The 13,043-nt window shown below is 45.7% G+C and overlaps 1 protein-coding gene across 1 annotated transcript in view; it reads left to right on the forward strand.

Annotated features, from left to right (window-relative positions):
- The first annotated feature begins 233 nt into the window (after nucleotides 1-233).
- The window catches only part of LOC148526547 (immunoglobulin superfamily member 1-like), an 81,502-nt gene continuing 68,692 nt past the window's right edge, over nucleotides 234-13,043 (forward strand). The window contains exons 1-3 of the mRNA XM_088470218.1: nucleotides 234-297; nucleotides 5,206-5,268; nucleotides 6,991-7,029. Of these exons, the coding sequence (XP_088326344.1) occupies nucleotides 5,241-5,268; nucleotides 6,991-7,029 (67 nt within the window). The 5' untranslated portion in view covers nucleotides 234-297; nucleotides 5,206-5,240. The remainder of the gene's footprint in view (nucleotides 298-5,205; nucleotides 5,269-6,990; nucleotides 7,030-13,043) is intronic.

Here is a 13,043-nt window from a genome sequence, read left to right on the forward strand (position 1 = left end):
GATTACGGCCCTAAGGCAGTAAAGTTTATCTACTATACTGCATTGGTGCAGATAGTGCTATATTTCTGCTGAGAAGAGTTTATCATTCATTTGAAACCCTCTCTTATACTGTAGTTTAGCTACTGTTTTGTTAATCCAACATTACATTACACAGTGTTGCAAGGAGTATTTGTTTCATCATAATAAAGGAATAAGGAACTGGTGTCATCTACTTTTCTTACACAAATGTTACATTAACAGACAGCAAGGGAAAGCAAAGGAGAACACAGGAGAAAAAGGACAGCAGATCATTAACAGGTAGCAAGTGCTGAAGTATTGATACTGAGCACTACATGTTGCACATTGCTCTGCAACTGTCTATCTATCTATCTATCTCTTTATCTAAGGGGTCTATTTACTAAACAGTGTTAGGAGATGGAGTGAAAAGTGACAAGAAAGTGATAAGGTGCCAGCCAATCAGCTCCCAACTGTCATTTTTCAAACACAGCCTGTGAGATGACAGTTGGGAGCTGATTGGCTGGCACCTTATCACTTTTCACTCTGTCTCCTAACACTGCTTAGAAAATAGACTCCAGAGTGAAAAGTGATAAGGTGCCAGCCAAACAGCTTCTAACTGCCATCTCACAGGCTGTGTTTGAAAAATGACAGTTGGGAGCTGATTGGCTGGCACCTTATCACATTTCACTCTGTCTCCTAACTCTACTTAGTAAATAGACCCCTAGGTCTCATATATATGTATTTATTAATCTATCTATCAATCAATATATGTCATATATATTTCATATATAGATCTATCTATATGTCATCTATGTCACAGAAATCTATATATCTCTACATCAATGTATCTATTTACATAAAATCAATCAAATTACCTTTCAATCTATGTCACATATATACTTACTATCTATGTCATTTCTATTTCATATATAGATCTATCTATCATCTATTGTATCTAATTTATAGATCTAGCTCATGTATACAGTAGATCTGTCATATCTATCACATATCTTTCTATCTATATCATATCAATCTATATATCAATCTATAAATTGTCCTGTATCGAGCTATCTGTGCACCTACATAACTATCTGTGTATATACATGAGAATCTATTTATAACCTAACTACCTATCAAGCTATCTTTGCCACAAATATATTTTATTATTATTATTAACCTTTATTTATATGGCGCCACAGGTGTTCCGCAGTGCCTTACAAAGTACATAAACAAATAAGTGAACAAGAAACGAGTAACTTACAGTACAATACAGAGCAGGACGGGACCTATCTATCTTTCTATCTATATACTGTAGTTATCTATATGAGTTCAATCTATCTGTCATGGGCCGCTCTGCTGCAGCACGGTGGGTTCGGGACTTACCTGTCTGAGTGCTCTGGCGGGGTTCATCTGGTGGGGGTGCAGGCTTCTGCCGGTTAGGGCAGGGTGCGGGCAGGTCCTTGAGAGGCACTGCTGGGTCTCTGGCATCTTGGTGCTGCTGTGGCTGGGAGTCTGCACAAACATTGCTGAGTGCTGGGCGTCACCATCTTGGATCTGGTCACATATTAGGAAAGAGTCAATCCAGTCCGCATGTGTCACAATGGGCTCTGACAGCCAATCCTGCACAAGCCTCAGGTACTTAAGGGCTTCCTGGGAGTCCTTAGGTTGCCAGTGCAACGCCTTAAACTGGCCACACACTAGACCAACTTTCATCCAACTAGTTGATTGGTTGGAATGAAAATTTGGTAACGTTTGGGAGTAAATGATGATCAGCAATTTGCTCCTAAATGCCAGAAAACAGATGAAAATGGTCGTTCAGACAAGTTTGTTAAATGTTTGATCTAAACAGTTTGTTCAAATAACAGTTTTTGTAAATTTTACGGCGTTTGGGAGCAAATTTCTGATTGTCACATGCTTTCATACCTTACCAGATTTTCATTCCAACCAATCAACTGGTTGGTTGGATGTAAGTTGGTCTAGTGTGTGGCCAGCTTAACACAGCTAGTCTGTGCGCTAGTTCTCTGTGCTCCCTTGTCTTGTTTGTATCCAGTGTGCAATATCCAGTTGCAGAAATCATTGTTACCTGCTCCGATTCATTGTGCCTCTGACAGCTGGTAAGCCATTTCAGCTCTGGTATCCTAACCACTACTGCACTACATTACAGAGTCTCCCCTCACAAGGGACCTTAGTCAGCACCGATACTTGGTTCCTGTACCCCAGCATCTCTAGGAGTCGTGCTCAGAATACCCGACGGGGGTCTGGTTTCACCCTTACCCTGGATCTCAGCCCTCCGCATCATCCTGAGATTGCTGTAACATTCATGAACAAATACCCCTTATGTCCAGCTTCATTCCAATATCAGGAAACTGGTCTCAAGAACTTCCCTGCACCCAGTCCGGGTCCCACTTCCCATTCTGGATGGGACACTATCTACTTATTGATTTAAATATGTCACATATCAATATACAATTGTATATCTATATTACAATTGTAATTGTAATTTCTAGTATTATAACTTAATTAGTAGGAGAGGGGGCAGTGTAGCATATCAATATACACAGGCCCACTTCGGCCCCTGTATAACTATCTTATATCATTTATCTACTGCAGGGGTTCTCAAACTCAGTCCTCAGGACCCCCCACAGTTCACTTTTTGCAGTTCACCCAGCAGGAGCACAGGTGTAGTCATTACTCACTGACACATTTTAAAAGATCCACAGGTGGAGCTAATTATCTCACTTGTGATTCTGTGAGAGACCTGGAAAACATGCACTGTTTGGGGTCCTGAGGACCGAGTTTGAGAACCTGTGATCTACTGTATCTATCTATTCTATCTTGCTATCTATCCATCCATCGGAAGTTAGGGGATCAGGCAGGGAGCATGGCCACATCAAATGATAATAGTCTCTCAATATACACTATGCTAGTCAATATGCTTCATTAAATTAAGGAGTCAGTATTTTTGGAAATTGTCCAGGTGGTTATATAATATAGATGTATAGTAAAGTTGTGTGGTGCTCACCTACAAAGGGAATGTGCTTGTTCTTGTCAGGCAGTCCAGGTCAGGTAGACTGAAAGTCAGGTGAGAGCACATAGGGAGGAGGCAAAGCATGTTTAAACAGTCCAGGGTCTAAGACACTGATAGCCAGACTTGAATTGCAGGGTTAGCTAACGGGTAACAGAGCCAGGTCGGTAAATAAAGAATCCACCTGGTTTGCACAGCAGATGCCAACAGGGCTGCCATTAGAAATTGTGGGGCCCGGGACTGTCACAACAGGCAGGGCCCCCCTCAACCTTCACAAACCCCCACCACTTCCCACAACCCCTCTTTACCGCTACCTTACCTATACACAATATATATATATATATATATATATATATATATACACAGTATGTATATATATATATATACTCTGCTTGTTTTAGTTAAGTCAGGGTACACACACACTTTAACTTACCTTACCTCGCTCGCTCCATACTTTTGTCACTGTTCATGCTCCGGGCGGCTCCTCAGTCCTCACACCACTCGTCCTCTGCAGCTCCTCTGTCATTCAGCGGCGCGGCGCGGTGTGTCGTCGCGTGTCGTCGCGCGCACAGGCTTAAGGTGTATTAGAGAAACTTTATTGACAGCAGTAGGCACACTGCCATTTGGCCAATCAAGGAAGGTGGGAGGCGGAGCAGGAGGACGACTGCCGGGCCGGGCTGGGTGAGGTGGCTCACAAGTAATCTGTGTCTAATGTGCGACAGCGGCGGGGCCGGGGGTACAGTAGAGGATGCAGCCAGGCCTGTCACTTACGGCCAGGAGGTTGTAGCGGGCAGGCAGTATGTTACAGGCGCCGGGCGGGCCCCCCGAGTGTCCAGGCCCGGTATTCCAGTACCGGCAGTCCCCCCCTGATGGCGGCCCTGGATGCCAACATAACAGCCAGGTCTATACACAATAATTCACAGGTTTGTACCACAGAAGTCCAGACAATCAAACTATGTTACATATAGAATTATTATCTATTTACCTATCTACTGTATCTTTCTTTGAGGTCTATTAACTAAGCAGTGTTAGGAGAGAGTGAAAAGTGATAAGAAAGTGATAAGGTGCCAGCCAATCAGCTCCCAACTGTCATTTTTCAAACACAGCTTGTGAGATGACAGTTGTCAGCTGATTGGCTGGCACCTTATCACTCTCTTATCACTTTTCATTCTGTCTCCTAACACTGCTTAGTAAATAGACCCCTATATGTTTATCGGTTTAATATTATTTATCTCCGTAATTTAAACCTATCTTTCCTATGTATTACATATACTTTATTCTATCATTGTTTCATGGTAATACAGTATAAAAATACCTACAATGAAAAGATGAAATAACTAAAAAAGGGATACGTTCAATATCCCAACTGCGGGGATTCTGGAGGTCAGAATGCTGACATTGGAATCCCGACACTTATGGGAATGCTGGCGCAGGCATCTCGACCGCCGGTATCCCGAAGGTAAGTAGCAGGGTTGGGGGGTGGGTTAGGGTTAGGCACTAAGGGGGGAGGGTTCGGTTTAGGCAGCGGGGAAGGAGGGTTAGGGGTTAGATTAGGTATACTAACCTTGAGCTGTCAGGATGGTAACCTTGTCGGAATGCCAGCGTCAGAATTCTCACCGCCGGGATCCTGAACGCCGGCATCCTGTACTCAACCTACTAAAAACTATAGTTTAACTTTAACAACCCTTGCTATTTAGGCACCTCTCATATAGTACCACTATTATATATTTACACATTATGGGGCTTATTCCGAGCCACACGGATCTCTTAGCACAGACAAAACAGCGTCTTTGTGCATACAGCACGTGTGCGATTCCGAGTAATGTGTATAGGGAAGCAAAGCCTGTTTCTGATGGATCTCTTGCCCCTAGCATGGGTGCAGATACTAAAGATGGCGGTTACGGCAGCTGGTGTAATATTAATGAGAGGCACGGGTCGTCACTTGCACATGCACAATCTCCACATTAGTTAATCAGGAACTCACATTAGCATAAAGTACAGTAGTTAATACTACTACTACTAGTTAATACTACTACTCAGAAGAACCAGTCCCTACAGATGTCACCAAGATGGACAATCTGGAAGTCTCTAAGTAAAATAACACTTTGCAAGTATGGTAAGACAGTTACAATAGGAAACGTGTACTTTAGTAAATGATGGGTTATTTCTAATGCATCCTACAGGACAATATTATCACAGAAGACTCAGATCAGTTACAATGCCATGGCTCAAGAACATCCTCATTGGTAAGTTGTATCTAAGCATCTTTTAACATTAACTTTTAGATGACAGGAAAAATATTATTCTTTTCATACTACTACCATTGTGTTTGCTAAGACAAAGTCAGATGAAACACCCTCAATGTCACACCTTTCAACCATCCAGATTTCTGGAGTACAATCCCTATTTAAGTGCTCTGTCATGCTGCTATGATCGGGACTCAATTGCCCTAATCACTGACCAGTTGGATAAGTATGTCCATTTACTACTGCATAGCAGAGCAGCAGCGACCTGGTGCCATGCCTACATACTACTGGTACGTGCAGCATAGACAAATAGGAGGGGGACTAGAGAGGGCAATGGACAGCCCAGCACTTTTCAGCACCAGCGATGTTCCAAGGGGTGTGACCTTGCCCCTTCCATGTTGCAGACATGTTCTCTCCCTGATGTGGCCACAAACTGGTCCTGATCAAAAGAGCCGTAACTAGACTTTTTGGTGGCCTGTGCCAGGGAGAGCATTAGTGCCCCCCCCCCATTTTTTAAATAGAAACATAAGATAGTGCACCTGAAAAAGGGCCATGGCCTCATGGGGAAGGGCCAGGGAAGAGATAGGGGAGGCCAGGAGATGCTGGGGATAAAAGAAGAGGAAGATATAAGTGAGAATTATAATAAGCAGGAAAATTGACAGGCCCAAACAGCGCCACCTGCCCTGCGGTGCCCTGTGCCATAGCACTGACCGCAATACCCAAGTTACGGCCCTGCTGATCAAACTCACAATGTTGGGAATTATGCAATATAGATTAATGGAATAATGCTAAGTGGCCAAGTTATTAATCTAGTGTAAATTGGGCCTCTTAAAAGGCATTCCCTATTTATGTTACATGCTACAAGTACAGTAGAAAGCATATTACATTTTAAAATATTAAAATAAGAACTCTGTGAAAATTACAAAGCAGCGTTTTATTGTGCTGTGGGCCTGATTCAGAGCCGCTCGTAAGCGGCCGAACGTTCGCTCCGAGCGATGTTCGCACATCTGCGCATGTGCATGGGTTGTGTAATGCGCATGCGTCAACCAGTCAGTGCGGTCGGAAATCGTGCGCTCGCAAAATAGCGAGTGCCTGCTAATTTGAGTGACAGGATGAGGAGTTTGTGGGTGGTAACAGGGGAAGGTGCTTGAAAACGGGGAGTGGAGATCCGAACGCAGGCGTACCAAACGGTCAAAACGGGCATTTTAAGGGTGTGCATAATTAACAAAGCAGCGTCATCGACCACGTCACTTGGTTGTCTTTTAGCCTGAACTGCTCGCATGATTGCGGTAGGAAAATGCTACCCCAAGAATTGCGAGCAGTTCAGACGCCTTTCGATGTACTGGATTAATCTAATAAATAGCGGAGATGACGTATGATGCGAGCGGCCAAGGGGCGTCTTTACAAAATAGCGAGCGCATGTTTCGGACGCTCGCTCAGACATAGAGGCGTCAACAGACCGCAAAGAGCGAGCGCTCAATTTAATTAGCCAGCCCCTTTTTCTGAACGAGCGACCGCAAATAGCGTACGGCTCTGAATCAGGCCCTGTGTGCACAGCCATGCACCGGATGCAGTTTTCAGATCTATCACACAGTGGTTTGTAGGGTGAAAACGCAATCCATTTCAGTTTGCCTAACTGTATTTAATTAAGTTGTGTTTCAATCTTCTACAATTGTTTTTGAATTGGATAATTGTTCTCTAATTGTTGTTATATCTTTGCAGTGCTATTATTCGGAGTACACTCAGCTATGATGGACATGGGTAATGTAACATTTCTTCCAATCATTGAGAATACTGACATTGGGCCTGATTCAGAGGTGGACGCTAATCCCGTTGCGACTGTATCATTGTACGCACTGGTGCTGAGAATTCATGCTAATGCCGCAGCTGCTGTAATTTGTACAGAGAATGCCCACCAGCTGCACCTCTGTCCAAGGACACACATTGGTCGTGATGTTGAAATTCTGAGCAACCCTATTTGTGCTCAGAATGTCCTTCTAAACTACGCGGCCAGGGCCAGTGAATCAGCGTACAAAGATGCAATCAGTAGCTGCGGCACGCCCGCAAAACGACATGCCTGCACTTGACTAGCCACCTCCTGTTGTCTCCCATGAACACACACACTGACTGTCAATCACTCTGCATCCGACTACTCATTTTCGCCGCCACTATGCACAGTGGCACTCAGGCACATGTGCGGTACTGTACAAAAACATCAACCAACCGTGCAAATATCGGCATAGCATCCACTTCTGAATCGGGGTGATAAGGATATATGTGGTGATAAGTGTTGCATGACCAACAACAGTGCTGAACAAAGTAATATAAAAGTACCAAAACAAGGGATTAAGAGATGGACGGATTTGCACAGCCGCCCACAAGCAGCTGTGCAAATCCATCCATCCCCGATGCAAATGCAGAAGGAGGTGTCAGACACCTTCTTGTTGCATTTGCAATCCCAGCACTGCGACCAAGATCGCAGGACCTGTTCTGCACATGCGCAGAACAAGTCCTGCGCAGACGCAGACTCAGAAACTGCAGAGATATCCACAAGAAGCTGCTGGCTGCTTATCCTTTATGTTAGCTGTGGACATTCCTTCTGAGAGCATCACACTGTCAAAATCACTCATTAAGTGGTCTATTTACTAAGCAGTGTTAGGAGACAGAGTGAAAAGTGATACGGTGCCAGCCAATCCGCTCCTAACTGTCATCTCACAGGCTGTGTTTGAAAAATGACAGTTGGGAGCTGATTGGCTGGCACCTTATCACTTTTCACTCTGTCTCCTAACACTGCTTAGTAAATAGACCACTAAGGCCCTCATTCAGAGCCGTACGCTCTGAGCAGAGCGCACGCTCTGAATGAGGGCCGGGCTCCATTTTCATGGAGCGTCCTCCTGGACGCTCGTATAGCTGTGGGTCACCACCCACAGGCTATACGAGCGTGCATTTTGATGGCCGCGATGGTCGTGACCATCGCGACCATCGAAATTGCGAGTCGGAGCCTGCGGTTGAGGTTTTCAACCGCAAGCTCCGGAGTGATTTTGGCTCTATCAGAGCCAAATCACTCCCACTGACATCACTAGTGATGTCAGTGGGCCGGCTTCTGACGGGAGGCGTTCCCGTGGGAACGCCCCCGTCAGGGAGGCACGCCCCCGGCACGCCCACCAAAGGGGGCGTGCTGTCAATCAACATTGACAGCACGCCCCCTTTGATCGGACACAACGAGCGAAGGAAAGTTCTTCGCTCGTCGTGTCTGGCGCATGCGCACGACGGAGCTCCCTCCGTCGTGCGCATGCTCAGTGCAGACCATCGACCCACTTGCGAGCGGACAGCCGCTCGCGAGTGGGTCTGAATCAGGCCCTAAGTGTTTTAGGTGCCCACATAGGTTTGCCTAAGGGTAGCGCCGACCCTGAGGCTACCTGTTGTGGTCATCACCTACTTGATTTCTAGTGGGGACTTTATATCAGCTTAATAGTCTTGCTCTGAAAGCTTAAATGAAATGTATGTAATTCTCTGTGCATGGGCACACCTACTCTGTAACTCTTCTTAGTTACTGGTGCAAATACCTCCTCCTCTGCACACTCTGCTTTCTCGCTTCTCACACCCAGGGCCGTAGAGAGCCCCGACGGGCCCAGGTACAGAGGGGTCGTGGCCTAATCGCGGGACGTGTGGCCACACCCCCTCGAGCAAAAAAAAAAAAGTTTTGCAGTGCTGCACGCCGGGGAGGGGGGCACTGTAAGCCCCTCAGCCCGGCGCAAAGCCATGGGGGCGCGATTAGTGTGATCGCTCACCCCCCCACAGGCAAAGGAGACTGCTGTGGCTGCTGCTCAGCAGCCACGAGCAGTCTCCCACTGCAGCTCAGCACACGCTATGTGCTGGGCTGCTGAGAGAGAGAGAAGGTAGGGGGGAGCGGCGCCGAACCCAGGCCCCCGCCGGGCCCCTCAGGAAGCACGGGCCCGGGTAATCTGTACCCACTCCCCTCCCCTCTCGGCGCCCCTGCTCACACCCAGCACGTCGCCTAAGAGGATTTAGCATTATTTCTTTGCAGATTTGCTGTTTGTAAATGAGGCCAGCAAGTACCAAGACTGGTTGTTTCGTTTTGTGCAGTTCCTGTTTGTTCTTGTCCTTTAACTCCTTTTGGTTTGTTTCGCCGGACGTGTCACTTGATACGTGTGTGGTTTATAAGGATAAGTAATGCTTCAGGCTGACACATTTTAAGATCAGTAAGAGGTCTGAGTATTCTAATACGTCTTCCTCTTTTGGTTCTAAGAGGAACCAAATCTAATCTATTATGAAATGTCCTAAATGTCATGGTGAATTTGCAAAAACAAGAAAAATTAGGAGGCGCTAATAAAAAAGGTAATATAAATAAAATTATTAATGTATAGCAGTAAAACAAATAAGCCTGTCTAAGTTCAATATGACTAATAATAGTCACTACAAGTACAAGAAAAATAAAAGTTTTGTGCTAATATATAAATATACTGTATATTCCGGACCAAATATATTGGATGTGGCAGAAAAAATATCAAGACACCAAGTTTATAATAAGATGATTTATAATATATTAAAAAAGTAATATAATATCATTGATATAGCAGCAATTTATACGATCAGAAAATGTATATAAAACAATATGCTTTGGAAAAAATGCATAAAACAGCTGTAATTCAGTGACCCATAAACTCCACATCAAAACCCTTAATGGATAAATTCTCAAACTGTCTGTCCACATTAGGAATCTCACCCAGTCACAGGCAGACTGCATATATCCAATCCTCCACACGCAGGGCTCCAAAGACTGCAGCGGCTCAAAGCTAAGCTGCGGTAGCGCTGCGTGTAAGTGACACTATGGGCCTGATTCAGAGCCGGACGCTCTGACCAGAGCGCTCGCTCTGAATCAGGGCCCTCCTCCATGAAAATGGAGCGTCCTCCTGGACGCTCGTATAGCTGTGGGTGACCACCCACAGCTATAGCGAGCGTCCACGATGATGGTCGCGATGGTCAAGACCATCGCGACCATCGGGCTCGCGACGGAGACCCTGCAGTAGGGTCTCGCTGCCGCAAGCCCTGGAGTGATTTTGGCTCTATCAGAGCCAAAATCACTCCCACTGACATCACTAGTGATGTCAGTGGGGCCGGCTTCAGACGGTAGGCGTTCCCATGGGAACGCCTCCATCTGGCCGGCACGCCCACCAAAGGGGGCGTGCTGTCAATCAACATCGACAGCACGCCCCCTTTGGTGCGAGACCCGGAGCGACAGCTTGGCTGTTGCAGTCCGGGTCTCGCGCATGTGCACGACGGAGCTCCCTTCATCGTGCGCATGCGCAGTGGGGCAACATCGACCCGTTTGCAAGCGTCCTTTGCGAGCGAACGGGTCTGAATGACCCCCTATGTGTCTATTTGTTCTGGCAGCTTTGCGGGCAGTACTTTAGTCAGCTCATGACAGCCCTGTAGGCTACTGCTTGTATAGGCAGTCCCGTACAAGGGGTAACTCTGGTAAGGTACGTATGTCCAATAGCACCAGGAGCTGATGGTAAAAGTCATTTGCAGTGCTGAACAAACCTCCCGCAAAGTACTGCCCACAAAGCTGGCAGAACAAATAGACACATAGGGGTAAATTTATCAACATAGTTGGTCCCGATTTGCATTTGGCGATAATATAACTTTTTTGCAAATCAGGAATTTACTATCATTAAAGTTGGATGATTTCTTAATTTTTTCAGCTTGAAATCGGGTGGTTTAATGCTGAAAATTAGACCGTTTTGAATAATAGAAATGATATCTCCATTGGCTCAATTCGGAAGTACTTTTCACTTATTTCATACAAATCGGGAATTTACCATTATTCGTTTGTTAAAGTCGCCAGTTTTACACTCAAATTGGGGACTCAATAGAAGTTTTCAATGCACCACCTCCTGAGCTGTGAGTTGTCATTCAACATACACAAATCAGTATGATTTGTGTATGTTTCTGAATGGAACGTGTGTTGTAAGGGTTAATTAAAAACAAATGATGTGAGGTCTTGCCAGCCTGTCCTGATACCTAAAATTATGGGGAACAAAACGTGTAGGGTTCCACCGTAAATTAGGTACCAGCACCAGGCTGCAGGGCCAGCCCTGGTTTTAATTATAGGGGGAAAAAAATGCGTAAGGGTCCCCCTATAATTAAACCAGCGGGGGCTGATGCCACAGCCAGGGGAGCCCTTTCACCAGGCCCCCCAGCCACAGCATCAGTCCTAACCGCTAGTTAGCCCAGGCCAGGGATCCTGGGGAGTTGGGGACCCCCCAATAAAGGGGTCCCCCTCTCCAGGGCACCCCCGGCCTAGGCAGCACAATTATGAGGTTCACTGGAAAGTCTGAGTATGAGGGGGAAGGATCCCAGAGGCCTGAGGGCAGTACAGGGAAATGGAGGTGGTGTATATAGAGGGATGCAGGAGAAAAGAATGATCGATTGATTAATTAATTAAAAAATGTAAATCGATGCATGTATTTTGTTGTTCATATTAACAAATAATACTAAATATGTTCCATAATTCTGTTAATTTTTTTATATTTTGTGTTAGAGCAATAACCAATAAAAATTTATGTTTTTGCATAAAAGACCATCACCAATGCCCCCAAACAGCCAGTAAATCAAAAGAAAAGTGTCCCAATTTGGTCCCTTCCGCCCACTCTTATGTTGTATGATAAAAAGGACATGCACAGTTTAATAAACAAAGCAGTTCAATGACAGGGACTGCCACTTTTTTGGTTGAAATGTTTGGTTTGTTTGGGCCCTCAAAAAAAACTACCAATGGGCTTAAGATGGCTAACAGTTTTGTTAATCATTTCTACACAGGGAAGATATCATTATCATCATTGTTTTCCTCACACTCATCAGTGTTAATATCATCATACAATATTAGCTCATCCCCACTGAAATCCACCATTACAGAAGTCTCTGTACTTTGTTGCAATTGGCAGAAAAGGTCTTCCTCATATAATTTGTAATTTATTTTTATGAACATGAAATTTTCCACATTTTAAGGAAGTAGCCTCCTACACCGATCACTCACAAGGTTCCCAGATGTGCTAAACACTCTTTCCAAGTACACATAGGTGGGTGGGCCGCTTAAGTACATCAAAGTTAGTTTGTACAAGTGGCTCCGAATTGCCCTCTCTGCTTTCGGGAAGTAGTCAGGAAGCCGATGGACGGAATCCCGACTGTCGCCTTCCCGACTGACTAATCCTGGTAAGGGGTTAAATGACAGGTGTCGAAATCCCGACGCCTGTCATTTTACCTACGCCAGGAGCCCGACACCCAGCTTACTGATTGAAGGTAAGCTGGGCTCCGGGCGGGGACAGCCAAGGGGGGGAGGGTTAGGTTTAGGGTTCCCGGGGGGACTTAGGGTTAGGCACCCCCCTAGGAGTTTAGGGTAAGGCTAGTGGAAGGGAGGGTTAGGGTTAGGTACCCACGGGGGGAGGTAAGGGTTAGGCACCCCCCTGGGGGACTTAGGTTAAGGCGGCGGGGAAGGGGGTGTTAGGTTTAGGTACTTAGAGGGTGGATTAGGGTTCGGCACTTCTAAGAGAGGGTTAGGGGGTAGAATAGGGTAAGAAATACTTACCTTGGGACGATCAGGATTTTCACTGCTGCCGGGATGCCGCTGTCGGGATTTGAACCGCCGGCCATGCGGTCGATCATACTGAATCCCTTCTTCCTCCCAGCAATCAAAGGAACTGTGTGACATGCTAAGTTGTACATGTGTCATTAAAATAATCCTCTCCCATCCTATT

Source organism: Taudactylus pleione, unplaced genomic scaffold (genome assembly GCF_031769625.1).
Source record: "Taudactylus pleione unplaced genomic scaffold, aTauple2 ptg000095l, whole genome shotgun sequence".
NCBI classification, from domain to species: domain Eukaryota; kingdom Metazoa; phylum Chordata; class Amphibia; order Anura; family Myobatrachidae; genus Taudactylus; species Taudactylus pleione.